At 37.7% G+C, this 12,247-nt stretch overlaps 1 protein-coding gene across 5 annotated transcripts in view; it reads left to right on the top strand.

Moving 5' to 3' along the window:
• The window catches only part of PTPRA (protein tyrosine phosphatase receptor type A), a 171,004-nt gene that overhangs the window by 104,392 nt on the left and 54,365 nt on the right, over positions 1-12,247 (top strand). For 3 of the 5 annotated variants that reach the window (XM_077872420.1, XM_077872418.1, XM_077872422.1), the window contains exon 4: positions 4,398-4,424. The exons of 1 other annotated variant lie outside the window; for it this stretch is intronic. In XM_077872420.1, the coding sequence (XP_077728546.1) occupies positions 4,398-4,424 (27 nt within the window). Of the gene's footprint in view, positions 1-4,397; positions 4,425-9,888; positions 9,977-12,247 lie in introns of those variants that run through there. One more of the 5 variants, XM_077872421.1, reaches the window with a different exon arrangement.

The following is a 12,247-nucleotide window of genomic DNA, read 5'->3' as shown; positions in this document are numbered from 1 at the left end:
TCTGACTTATTTATAGAAGCTCTTTAATGTTAGGAAATGAACCTTTGCCTACCTATTAAAAGTTGCAGATATTTCCCCCAGTTGCTCATCTAGCTTTTCTGCGTTGCAGAGACTATCATAAGTAATTTAAACTTCTTTTAATTAAAAAAATTGTCAGTTTGTTTTAACTAAACGTTTTCTATGTATTGGATCATATATAGCAAGGCTTTTTTTTTTTTTTTTAAGATTTACTTATTTATTTGAGAGAGAGCGAGAGCACGAGTGGGAGGGATGGAGGGAGAAGCAGAGAGAATCTCAAGCAGACTTGGCTCTAAGCAGATCAAGCCTAACGTGGGGCTTGATCCCAGGACCCTGAGATCATGACCTGAGCTGAAACCAAGAGTCCAGCGAATAACTGATGGTGCCACCCAGGCTCCCCTAAGAAGGCTTTTCTTACTTCATCATTACGAAATAACTTTCTTTTTTTATATATATATTTTTTATTTATTTATTCATGAGAGACGGAGAGAGAGAGAGAGGCAGAGACACAGGCAGAGGGAGAAGCAGGCTCCATGCAGGGAGCCCGACGCAGGACTTGACCTCGAGTTTCCAGGATCAGGCCCTGGGCTGAAGGCGGCACTAAACCGCTGAGCCACCCAGGCTGCCCACAAAATAACTTCCTTATGATTTCTTCTAGACATGATTTCCTTTTTCTGTATATATATGTGTGTGTGCATGTAGGTGTATGGTTAAATCTGATCCATCTGGAATTTATTCTAATGTGAAGTGTGAACTATAAATCTGTTTTTTTTTTTTTTTTCAAAATGGTTAATGACTTGTCCCAATACCTTTTAATGAATAATCTATTTTTTCCTCACTAATTTGAAATGCTACCTTATCATATATTGAATTCTGTATCTATTTAGGTTCCCATGTATATATTTGAGTTCTGTTTCTTAACATTTGTATTTTCTGTTATTCGTTTTCTCTGTCCATGAACAGAACCCCACTACTATAATTTTAACTCTAAAATAGTATTTGATAAGGTTAATCATCCCTTGTTAATCTTATTTTTCAGAATTTTGTTACCGATTCTTGATTATTTTTCTTTACGAACAGTAGAATCAACTTATATAGCAGGAGAAAAGTTATGTCACATTTATAGATTAACAGGGACAATTGACATCTTTAAGTCTATCCAAGAATGCAGTGTATTCCATTTGCTGAAGTCTTTGCATTTCTTGGAACTGTTAAAGTTTTTGCCACTGATGTTGCATATGTTTTATTCAGCTTATTTCTAGATATATCAGAGGGTTGTTGTTGTTGTTGTTGCTATTTTGGTGTTTTGTTTATTGTTAGTATAAATGGATTATTTTCTTCCACTATGTCTTCTAACTGGCTGCTCTTGAGGCTATGAAGGCTATTGACCGTTTTGTTTTGTTTTGTTTTAAATATTTTATTTATTCATGAGAGACATAGAGGCAGAGGGAGAAGCAGGCTCCATGCAGGGAGCCCGATGTGGACCTGGCACCCCAGGATCACACCCTGAGCCGAAGGCAGATCCCAACCGCTGAGCCACCCAGGCATCCTTTTTTTTTTTTTTTTTTTTAAGACGTAATTAATATAGATCACTTTTTTAGTTTTGGGTATACTACATAAAGCTATTGACTTTTGTAAGTTTATTTTATGCTGGTCATCTTAATAAATTTCCTCAGTGTTTGACATAATTTACTTCAATTATCATAAGTCTTCAAATCAGTCTTTTTCTCTTTAAATGATTGGTGAGGGATCCCTGGGTGGCGCAGCGGTTTGGCGCCTGCCTTTGGCCCAGGGCGCGATCCTGGTGACCCGGGATCGAGTCCCACATCGGGCTCCCGGTGCATGGAGCCTGCTTCTCCCTCTGCCTGTGTCTCTGCCTCTCTCTCTCTGTGACTATCATAAATGAATAAAAATTAAAAAAAATAAAAAAAAATAAATGATTGGTGAATACCTTCAGAATAAAGTTAGGAAGCAAGCAATGGTTAAAGCAGACAGCTTTGTCTTGTACCGGACTCTCAGGAGGACGCTAAGTGGTTTTCCATTAAATATGCTGACTCTTGTGTTGAGGTAAACCTATTTATCATGGTTAGGTTTTATTAATTTATTCCTGCTTTCAAGAACATATGTGTCAAGAATGGATATTAAATTTTACCAACTGTCTGTTTAGCATCAATGAACAAGATCTTTATGATTTTTTGTCTTTATATAATATACTGTGGTGAATCATTTTAATAGATTTCTGAACTTTGAACTATTTACTTTTCTGCAAAAACAACCCTACTTGGATTTTCCTTGAATGAACTGTAGCAATTTGTTTGATACTACTGTATTTGGGATTTTTCTAATGACATTCATAAGTTATTTCTAAATTAAATTGGTCTGTTTCCTTCATATGTGTGCTTTTTGTTTTGTTTTGTTTTGTTTTGTTTTAATATATGTGTGCTATTTTTGGGAAGTCTTAGTTGTCAGTGTTTTGTTTTGCTTCACAGAAAGAATTGAACTTTACCTAGCTATGCATCTCGTTCATGTGTTCAAAATTACTTGAATAGGTCTGAGGAAAAGTCATCTCTTAAGATTCATTTCCTACATAGCTGTTAATATTTGTTATATGTTTGTCTATTTTCATTCTTGAGTTGAGTAACCATGTATATGTTTCATAGTTTGTTGCTTTTTTCTTCCAAAGAGCCTCCTATTGTATATTTATTGGTCCTGTCATTTTTCAGTTTTTATTTCATTAATTTCTTTCTTATTCTTACTCTTTCTGCTTAGATTTATTTTGTGCTTTTTCTTTCTTCCTAAATTGAATGCTTAACTTGTTTTTATTTTCCTTCTTCCCAGTTATATATTTAATGCTATGAATTTTTATAAGCACAGCTTTAGCCACATTCCATCAGTGTTCTTGTAGGTAATTGAATTAGTTATGGTGCAGTCTAAAGTACTCTGATACAGACAGACCAAAATTCGGTGGCTTAAGTAGACAAAAGCCTTTTCTCCCCTTTCATATTCCAGAGGTAGACCAGAGGGCTTTGCCTAATCAAGGACTGAGTTCCTTTTTTCTTTTCTTTTTTTTTAAGGGGGAAAGGGGCAGAAGAAAAGAGAGAAGTGTTGTTGTTGTTGTTGTTTTAAAGATTTTATTTATTTACTCATTTGGGAGCGGGGAGCAAGAGAGGGATAAGCTGACTCCACACTGAGTGCAGAGGCCAACTTGGGGCTTGATCCCAGGACCCCGAGATCATGACCTGAGCTGAAACCAAGAGTCAGATGCTCAACTGACTGAGCCCCCAGGCACCCCGAAAGAATTTTAAGCAGGCTCCACTGCAGAGCTCGATAAAGGGGCTCAATCTCACAACCTTGATATTCATGATTTGAGCCGAAATCGAGTCAGCCACTTAACCAACTGAGCCAACCAGGTGCACCAAGTTCTTTTTTTCTTCTTGGCTCTGCCATTTCGGCAAGATTGCCCTCATCTGCTTGATCAGAGATGGATGGCTCTCATCATTGGGTTCTGGTTCCAGCCCTTGAGAAAGGGGAACAGAGGAAATGGGGATTTCTTTTCTAAAGAATGTGATCCAGAAGTTACCCTCATCACTTTTGCTTACATGTCATTGCCTGGAATTCTTCATATAACTGCATTTGGCACAAAGGAGTCTTAGAAACGCAGTCTGTAGCTGGACAGCTTTGTGCTCGGCTAAAAGAAAACAAAAAACAAAAACAAAACATGGTTTCTGTACCAAAAGCAAGAAGAGGAGACAATTACTAGGGGAGAGTTGGTAGATTCTGCCAAAGAATGATTTTATTATTTCTGAGGTATTTTGTAATTTGGCTTTGCTTTTAATTTTCAGCTGTTTTCTTTGTTAATTTCTAGTTTTATTGCATCATGATAAAATAGTATTGTCTGTTATTTCTACAATGGGCAATAATTTATAAGGGCTTGTGGATATTCCACAAGCCTTTAAAAAAGTTTTCTGTTAGTGTATAGAATTTGTCTACATTGGTTAGACTTTTTTTTTTTACACTAATTAGATTTTATTACCATTTGTCTTTAATATCCTTAATTTTGTCCTGTTGCATTTTAATGGCCTAAAAGACATAATGACCTCTAATACTATTGTGTTTGTATTTCTTTTTATGTTCTTGTACTTTTTAGGAAGATTGATGCTGTGTTGTTTTTGTACTCAGAAGGACAAACCACTGATTAATGTTTAGTGAGTTTCAACAATCTCATTACCCATTTATTGGAGGGTACCTCATTCTAGCTCCAACATATATAAACAAGAAAATATCTGTATCCCTAGGGCTTATTTTGTCTTAATTTCGGTTAAATTGTAATGTATTTCTTTAATTTGAGTGAATGTTTCTATTTTTCACTTATTATACAGGTAATTCTGACTCGAAGGACAGAAGAGGTGAGCCACTCACCTATGTCTGTTGTCCCCTTTAATAATGTACAATATTCATCATGTTTGCTCACAGTCTGTGGTAACCTTGTGCATCTATATGGTTGTGTTTACTTTCTCTTATATTGTGTCCATATTAACCTTGTAGTGAAGAATAATAGAAATAGGTGTTCATTGTGTTTTTAAATATAGATTATGGAATCTAACAGGATGTCTTTTAACAAGTAATAAAAGCTGTATCTTTATCATGTCACCTTGCTAATATCATCCTTGGTGATACTAGGCCATAATTTCTACACCACAGTTAATTTCTAATGTCTAGTCAATAATTGCCTATAAACATCCTAGCTTTTTGTGTTGTTTTTCCTAGTCTATAAAATGTTGACCTTTTGTCATTTTATATGGATTTTATGAGTTTTCACCTCTCTAGTGTGACATTCCCTATGGCTGGAGATGCTGTCAGTGATCTAAGCAGGTCTAAGCAGGGCTTCCAAATCCCTGGTCACCAGAGAACAGAATGAGTGTAGGTACTTATGTGTAGTGGCACACTTTGCTTTGGACAGTAGTAGGACTATCATCAGAGAGTGTAAGAGAAAGGGAGATCATCCAAAAGTCTTAAGAAATGATCATTGCATTTGAGTTTGGAAAATATTTATCTGTGAACCAATTTTTCTCTTATGATTTCCTATTTTATTAAATGAGCTTTCTGAGGCTTTTTTTCTCATTCTATTATTTAACCATGCACAGTTTTTCCTGCATAATTAATAGAACATTTGAAGGCTGATGAATTTCCACTAAGTAGGGGAGCATTTGAATCAGAAAAGTAGGGTACTATAATCCTTTATGTGTTGTCATCTGCCACTGTATTTGGTCAGGATTAATGAGGTATTATTTTATGCACAGATTTCTTTTGATTTTCTAGCTCTCAGTTTCTTTAACTCAGGAACTAGATTCTATCAAGTAGTATATTTGCTATTCACATTTGGTTACTAGATTCTCAGTACCAAGTGCAGACTTAAATAGATTAATAATGCAGTAGATAACTTATATTTGCTCCCTAAAACTTCTCTTTTCCCCAGTCTTAAAGTCAAAATGGTATAGGCTTTAAAATTAAACATACAAACTTTGATTTATTCCTCTACATAGGGTGTATTTTCTTAATATTCAGCCTTTTCTTGCCCCAATATTATCCGTTTTACATAGCTAACTAACATGGATTTTAATAGTTTCAATATTGTGGTTAAAAAGAAAGGAAACTATCTTAATCATCTAGAATATTGCTAATTGTGACATTAATATGTATTGGCACATATCCTTTTTAAGTTAAAAAATAATTTTGTATAATTGGTTTTGACTAAACAGGAAAATGAAGAGGCTTACATATTCCTTCCAATGTTGAAAAAATGTAATGACATTTTTACCAGAGCAGATCTTTAGAAGTATTTCTGTAAATTTTGATATCACATTCTAATTTTAAAACCAAATGCTTTCTGAGAAATGAGGCCAATTATTTAAAAATATTTGCATCATAATGGGTTTGCTAAGCAAAGTATGTCTTAAGCAGATGAATTAAATTATAAGTTTTTCTGCCTTGGTCTCTGGGATGCTTTTGAACAGCAACGGCTGGTGTTTTAATTGTCAAAACAGAAAGGAATGAAAAGGAAGGTAGACAGGCAACTTTGCTTCCTTTCTTTTGAAGTCTAAGTAACTGGTTATTTTCTCATGTGTATTCTTTTTAAAAAGCATTCCACATTAATTATTGAGTAGAACTAACTTTTTTCCTAATTGTAATAAAATATACATCATATAAATTTTCCCAACTTAACTGTATGGTTCAGTGAAATTAAGACATTGTTGAGCTGTCACCACCATCCACCTCTAGAATTCTTTTTTATAATCCCCAACTAAAACTCTAAACATTAAGCAGTAACTCGCCCCCTTCTCCCAGCCCCTGGTAACTCTTTCTGTCTCTATAAATTTGTCTATTCTAGCTACCTAATTTAAGTGGAATCACAATAATACTTTTCCTTATATAACCAGCTTTTCTTTTAAAGCATTTTTACTGCTGTTAATTCGGATGATTTGTGTTACATATACTAAAGCATTAAATCCAGTTCTAGCATTATCTTCTGAGTACCTCTTCCCCATGAAGTCAGTGGTCATGAATACAATTTCTAGTTGTTCTTTAGTTTTTACTAATTTTACATCTTGATTTTATTAGTTTTGATCTAGAGAGAACAGACTCTGAGATAGCAAGTTTACTGGAGAGTACTTTCTCTCTACACAGCACCTTCGAAACACTGAAGGCATTAGTATTGAGGAGAGTGGGGACATGAAATGTCACATGATCAGAGCAAAGGCAGCGAAGGCCTCAGTCAATCCTGCAGGAAGGTCTAGAGGTAGAATGAGCATTGCAGAGGCTTTTCCCTTTGCCAGGCTACTCTCTCAGGCCAAGGACAGCTCCTGGGAAAGCACTTGCTGAGAACTGTTAGCCACTAACCCTCCCAGCAGCTATAGGAATGGGTTCTTTGGTCTTGAAGAGGAACCTCTGTTTCCGTTCTCATGAAGTTTGAGCAACATAGTGATGCATACTCTCATTCAACTATTTAGAGGTTTTCCTGTGTAAGAAAACGCTACTGAGGGGATCCCTGGGTGGCTCAGCTGTTTAGTGCCTGCCTTGGGCCCAGGGTGTGATCCTGGAGTCCCGGGATTGAGTCTCGCATCGGACTCCCTGCATGGAGCCTGCTTCTCCCTCTGCCTATGTCTCTGCCTCTCTCTCTCTCTCTCTCTCTCTCTCTCTCTCTCTCTGTGTGTGTCTTGAATCAATGAATAAATAAATAAATCTTTAAAAAAAGAAAATGCTACTGAATGATCTTGAGATTATATATATTAAGGCTGGAGAGTGAGCAGCCTAGTGGAATATTTGGAGAAGCCCTGTATGCAATGGTTAAAAGCCTGTGCTCTGGGGCTAGACCATCTGGGTTTGTGAGTTGGCACTTAAACTTAGCAGCAGGGGGAGGTACGTGTCTGACTTCTCTATGTGTCTTTTCACCATTTGCAAAATAGGATAGGAACACAATTTCCTTCATAGAGTTGTTTTGGAGAAAGAAGTAACACAAATGAAGTGCTTGGCCTAGTGCTGGGTCAGCACATAGCAGTCACTCAGCAAGTGCTGGGTATCATATTGCTACTCCTACCATCCCACCATTCTGTTACTATTGATGGGAGACTAAGGAAGTCAAGAATCTTAACTGGTCAGTCAAGACTCATGTCAAGGCCTCTTGGAGGCTAGGATTTGAGGCAACTCCCAAGGCAGGGTCATCTTGGCAGCAGTACCACTACGACTGCAGACATTTAGCTGTTCTTCTGCCCTCTACCTTTTAAACAAAGTCCTGCATCAACCCATCTCATCCTGTCTTTTATTTCAACAGCTTTTTTTAATAATAGGATTTTCACATAAAGACCTTATCACCAATAATTGTTAAGCAGGAATACAAGGTAAAGCTATTGTAATCATACTTTAAATTATTTCAGATTGGGGCATCCCAGGTGGTTTAGCGGTTTAGCGCCACCTTCAGCCCAGGATGTGGTCCTGGAGACCCAAGATCGAGTCCCACGTCGGACTCCCTGCATGAAGCCTGCTTCTCCCTCTGCCTGGGTCTCTGCCTCTCTCTCTCTCTCTCTCTCTCTCTCATGAATAAATAAATACAATTTAAAAAAATAAATTATTTCAGATATAATAGTTTATATAACTGTTTTTTTTTAAATCTGGAAATAGTATCCTCTAAACATTTGTGAAGGAGTCTTTGAACTACAGAGTTCTAGAACCAGACACGATAAACATTCTATGGAAGCCCTGAAACTCATTCAAGTTTCTCAGCTCTCAAATCAGATCACCTGCTCCCCCCAGCTTTCTCCTTTAATACTTTGCTCAAAGTTGGAATCTATAAAGGAGTTCACATTCTTGTTTAAAGAAGTATTTTTTTTTATCATCATAGCAAGTGACATTATTATTGTGAACTCCATAGCTTTCCCTAAGTATCATAGGTTCATTCAGTACCTGTTAGATGCTAAGGATTCCAGAAAGAAAGAAATATGTATTCTCTGTCTCATGGAAGAAATGTGTGAACAGCAAGCATCAAGGTCTACTCAGCTACATATTATTTGGCTATATTCCACAGTAAGTGCTGCTTGAGAGTGTAAAAGACTCATGCCTGGAGAGTGGGAAGGAGGCATGGGGGTGAGCTCTGAGCAGTTTTAATTAATATAGTGACTAAGGAAAATGAGGATGTGCCAGATAGGGTGAAAGCAAGGAAACATGAAGGAGCAAGTGAGGTATTTGAGGAACCGTGCATAGTTGAGGTAGGGAGTGGCCAGAGCTAGCCTCAGCACAGTGGACCTGCTGGTACAGTGAGCACAAAGGTCAGGGTGTCTCCTGGTGATGGGAAGGAAGGAAATGACATGGTCAGATTTTTGTTTTAGAAAGATAATTCCAGAGGCCTTATGGAAGATAGGTGGGCAGTAGAAAATAGTTTCTGAATGATAATTTGCCCCAAGTCAAGAATTGGCTCAACCTAGTGGTTCAGGCTCTAGAGGCAACCTGATTTTTTTGCTGTTTTTAGAGCCACTATGAAGCACTTAACATTACAACTCTGCCTTTGAGAACTGATAAATACTTCTATCAGAAAGTGTAGGAACGAGACAAATAAATGGACTTTAGGAATTGAAGATCGAGGAATATGGCTTTTACTTCAGTGATTATTTTTGTAGTTGACCAAGGTGTGTCTGAGTCTTTAGGTGACTCACCTGTCTACATGTAAGCTCTTAGAATAACATGACCCTTTGTTTTCATGGGAAAAGGATATAGCAAATAAACATCTGTTGTCCCAGAACACCATTTTAGTATTTTTGAAATGCTACCCCATAGCCTGAGTCTAGGAAGTGAGATTTTGCAAGAGTGGATAGTGGAGAGGAGGTGGGGGTAGGGCAAAGAATAGACCATTGTGCTTGCCTTGCCAGCATCAGCCTGAGTCATGCAAGGCCACCTCCAGAAGACCTCGAGCAGGACAAGCCTGAGAGATGAAGTGATGACTGTCCATTTAGGGAGGGACCCTAGGAAAGTGATTTGATCCCTGAGCCTATCTCCAAAACTGAGATTTTACAGTGGGAACTGTAAGTTCTCTTCTGTTTTCTTTTTCCTTTCCCCTCTCCTCTCCTCTCCTCTCCTCTCCTCTCCTCTCCTCTCCTCTCCTCTCCTCTCCTCTCCTCTCCTCTCTCTCCTCTCTCTCTCCTCTCTCTCTCCTCTCCTTCCCCTCCCCTCTTTTCTCCCCTCCTTCCCCTCCCCTCTTTTCTCCCCTCCTCTCCCCTCCCTTCTCCCCTCCCCTCCCCTCCTCTCCTCTCTTCTCCTTCTTGCTTTCTAGATTTTAATCTATTCATGAGAGGCAGAGACATAGGCAGAGAGAGAAGCAGGCTCCCTGAAGGGAGCCTGATGCGGAACTCCATCCCAGGACCCCAGGATCACAACCTGAGCCAAAGGCAGTCTCAACCACTGAGCCACCCAGGTGCCCCTCTCTCTTGTTTTTGTAATAGATCTACGTGTCCTTCCCTTACAGAGGCTTGGGGACATCGTCACTATTTGTATTGTCCTTAACTGTATCAGAAACATGGATGTAATTCAAATGTTAAAAGGTTACTTTTATGTTGAATGACAACATTGGAAAAGGAGCTTTTTTTTAACATGTTTTAACATGTTAAAATCTTACTTCCATGCCAGAGAGATGTTCTGGCCTGAAAGTTTGGAAGACTTAAAGTGGTATTGGTCGTGCAGTTTATGAAGAGTCTGGAGAATAGTGTAACTTTGTGGTTTTGCTTTAGCTTTGTAATACAGACAGGTTAATCTCTATGCTCAATTTCCTCACTGACACAACAGGGTTAATAATGGTATCTATCTTAGGGTTCTTAGGATAAATGAATGATATAATACATGTATGGCACTGTGCTCTGTGTCTGCTATATAAATGCTAAAATATTAACTGTAATCTTTTTTATTAATTTCTAAGTTATCTACCTAGCTGAGTCTCTTCTTGTCATATTGCTTATAGTTGTCAACTCTACTACTATTGGTCATAAACAATACTGTACCGTTCATGCCTCCTGATATTTATTCCATCCATCTATTCATTCAGGACTTGTCCTGATTCCCCCCCCCCATTTCCTCTTTTACCCTGCCTTATTTTTCTTCATAGCACTCATTAATACCTGTGTGATATATTTCTTTACTTACCTTTTATTCTTTCTCCTTTGTTAGAATATAATCTTCTTAAGAGTAAGGAATTTTGATTTATTCACTACTGTACCCTCAAGACCTGCCTGGCACAAAAAAAAAAAAAAAAAAAAAAAAAAGACCTGCCTGGCACAATAAGTCACTCAGTCAATATTTATTGAATGAAAGAATAAATATTGAATGCAGGAATATCTGTGTGTGATCTTGAATCCATACCTTCCAGAAATTTGTAATTTAATGGACATATAATGAATGACTTTAATTTAATGTGATTAATGTTATAGCAGATTAGATATATAGTGTTATGGAAGTACAAGAAATGAGCAATTACCTACAAAAAGTAGTATTTGATCTAGAATTGTGTAAGAGCAGAGGTGGTAATAACATTCTAGATAGGATTCAGTGGACTTTTTCTATCAAGAGCTGCATAATAAAGAATTTCAGTTTTTTGCAATCCTACTACTGTGTTACATTTATTCAGCCCTGCCTTTGTAGTGCAAAAGCGGTCAGGGGCAATATGAATACATACAGCTCTACTCCAATAACATTTTATTTATACAAACTGTCAGTGAGCTGCATTTGGGCTGTAGTTTCCCTGTTTTAGACAAAGGGACCTGCCTCATCCTAAAATCTGGACTGAGGTTTTCTACTAGCATGTGAGATTCTGGATGCCAAGGCCAAATCTTTTTTCTTGATATCAAGCATTTTGGAGATGTTTCTTTTAAATCAGTAAGTGTAAGAAGTAGAGAGTAGTAATAGATTTACATTTCATAAGGCATTCCACAAAGTTTCCAAGAGATTGTCACACTACGACTAAGTAGGAGAATAAGGTTTAGAACTCTTAGGTTTATCTGACCCCAAAGCCCCACACTTTGGAAATTGCTTTCTTTTGTCCTCATGCTGAAATGAAAATTTGGCTAGATGAGTAATAACTCCAGGTTCAAAGTTCTTCCTAAGAACTTGGTAGACTGTGGCACCATTGACTTTGGTGGTGGTATTTTAGATGTGCAGTCCTACATAAATCTGATTCTTGTTTCTCTGTAGGGAACCTTTTTTCTTCTGCTGAAAGTTTTTTTTTTTAATTTTTTTAAATTTTTATTTATTTATGATAGTCACAGAGAGAGAGAGAGGCAGAGGGAGAAGCAGGCTCCATGCACCGGGAGCCCGACGTGGGATTCGATCCCGGGTCTCCAGGATCGCGCCCTGGGCCAAAGGCAGGCGCCAAACCGCTGCGCCACCTAGGGATCCCTTCGGCTGAAAGTTTTTAAGAGTGGCTTCTGGTTGGTTGGTTGATTTCGATCCAGAGTTTCAAAAACTTTGTCAGGATGTTTTTAGGTAAAACTAGCTCCTTTTCCAATGTTGTCATTCAAACTTGATGCTCAATTTGGCCTGCTAACTTAGAAAACTTTATCGTATAATTTCTTTCCCTCCTTCCTTACTGTTTTCTTCTTTGGGAACTCCTAGATCTGTCCCACATGTCTCTTTATTGTCACACTTTTCTTCTCACTCTTACTACTCTGTGTTTTGGGAACGTCCATGATTTGGTCTT

The sequence above is a fragment of the Canis aureus genome, chromosome 26 (genome assembly GCF_053574225.1).
Source record: "Canis aureus isolate CA01 chromosome 26, VMU_Caureus_v.1.0, whole genome shotgun sequence".
NCBI classification, from domain to species: Eukaryota; Metazoa; Chordata; class Mammalia; order Carnivora; family Canidae; genus Canis; species Canis aureus.
This window is presented reverse-complemented; position numbering and strand designations above follow the sequence as displayed.